This window comes from Austrofundulus limnaeus, unplaced genomic scaffold, assembly GCF_001266775.1.
Source record: "Austrofundulus limnaeus strain Quisiro unplaced genomic scaffold, Austrofundulus_limnaeus-1.0 Scaffold916, whole genome shotgun sequence".
Lineage (NCBI taxonomy): Eukaryota > Metazoa > Chordata > Actinopteri > Cyprinodontiformes > Rivulidae > Austrofundulus > Austrofundulus limnaeus.
The window spans coordinates 21,005-21,414 of NW_013953318.1; the positions used below are offsets into that span (position 1 = coordinate 21,005).

At 40.7% G+C, this 410-nt stretch overlaps 1 protein-coding gene across 1 annotated transcript in view; it reads right to left on the bottom strand.

Moving 5' to 3' along the window:
- The window catches only part of LOC106533264 (protein phosphatase 1D), a gene marked incomplete at its 3' end in the record, with an annotated part of 17,574 nt that overhangs the window by 15,739 nt on the left and 1,425 nt on the right, over positions 1 to 410 (bottom strand). The window contains 1 exon segment of the mRNA XM_014029503.1: positions 305 to 389. Coding sequence (XP_013884957.1) covers positions 305 to 389 — 85 coding nt within the window.

A 410-nucleotide genomic window follows, 5' to 3' on the forward strand; every position in this document is an offset into this window, starting at 1 on the left:
GGCTAATGCTAACTTTGCTAACTTACGTAAATACAAATGAATGGGAAAAAACAATTGTTTCAAAGTTTAAAAACAACGCAGAGGCTATATAGTACAGCAGTACTGACGTCTGTATAAAGAACTAAGTTAAACTCTTCTAACAGCGAGTGGAAAATATCTGTCAGCACCTTCTGGTGTTTTTGAGCTAACAGCTAACCGGTTTGACGGAGTGTTTATGTGTTTTAACAGACTAAGGCTGAAGAAACGTGAATAAAGCTAACAGTTTTATCAGTGGCGTGTTGTTGTGTGTGTTTATTAAACTTACGTAGCTTTTTCCACATAGCGTGGTGGCATGCTACAAATCCTTTGCGTATAGCCGAGCAGACCTCCCGGTCACAGCCGGACCAGAACCCCCGCTGCTTCTTTATGAA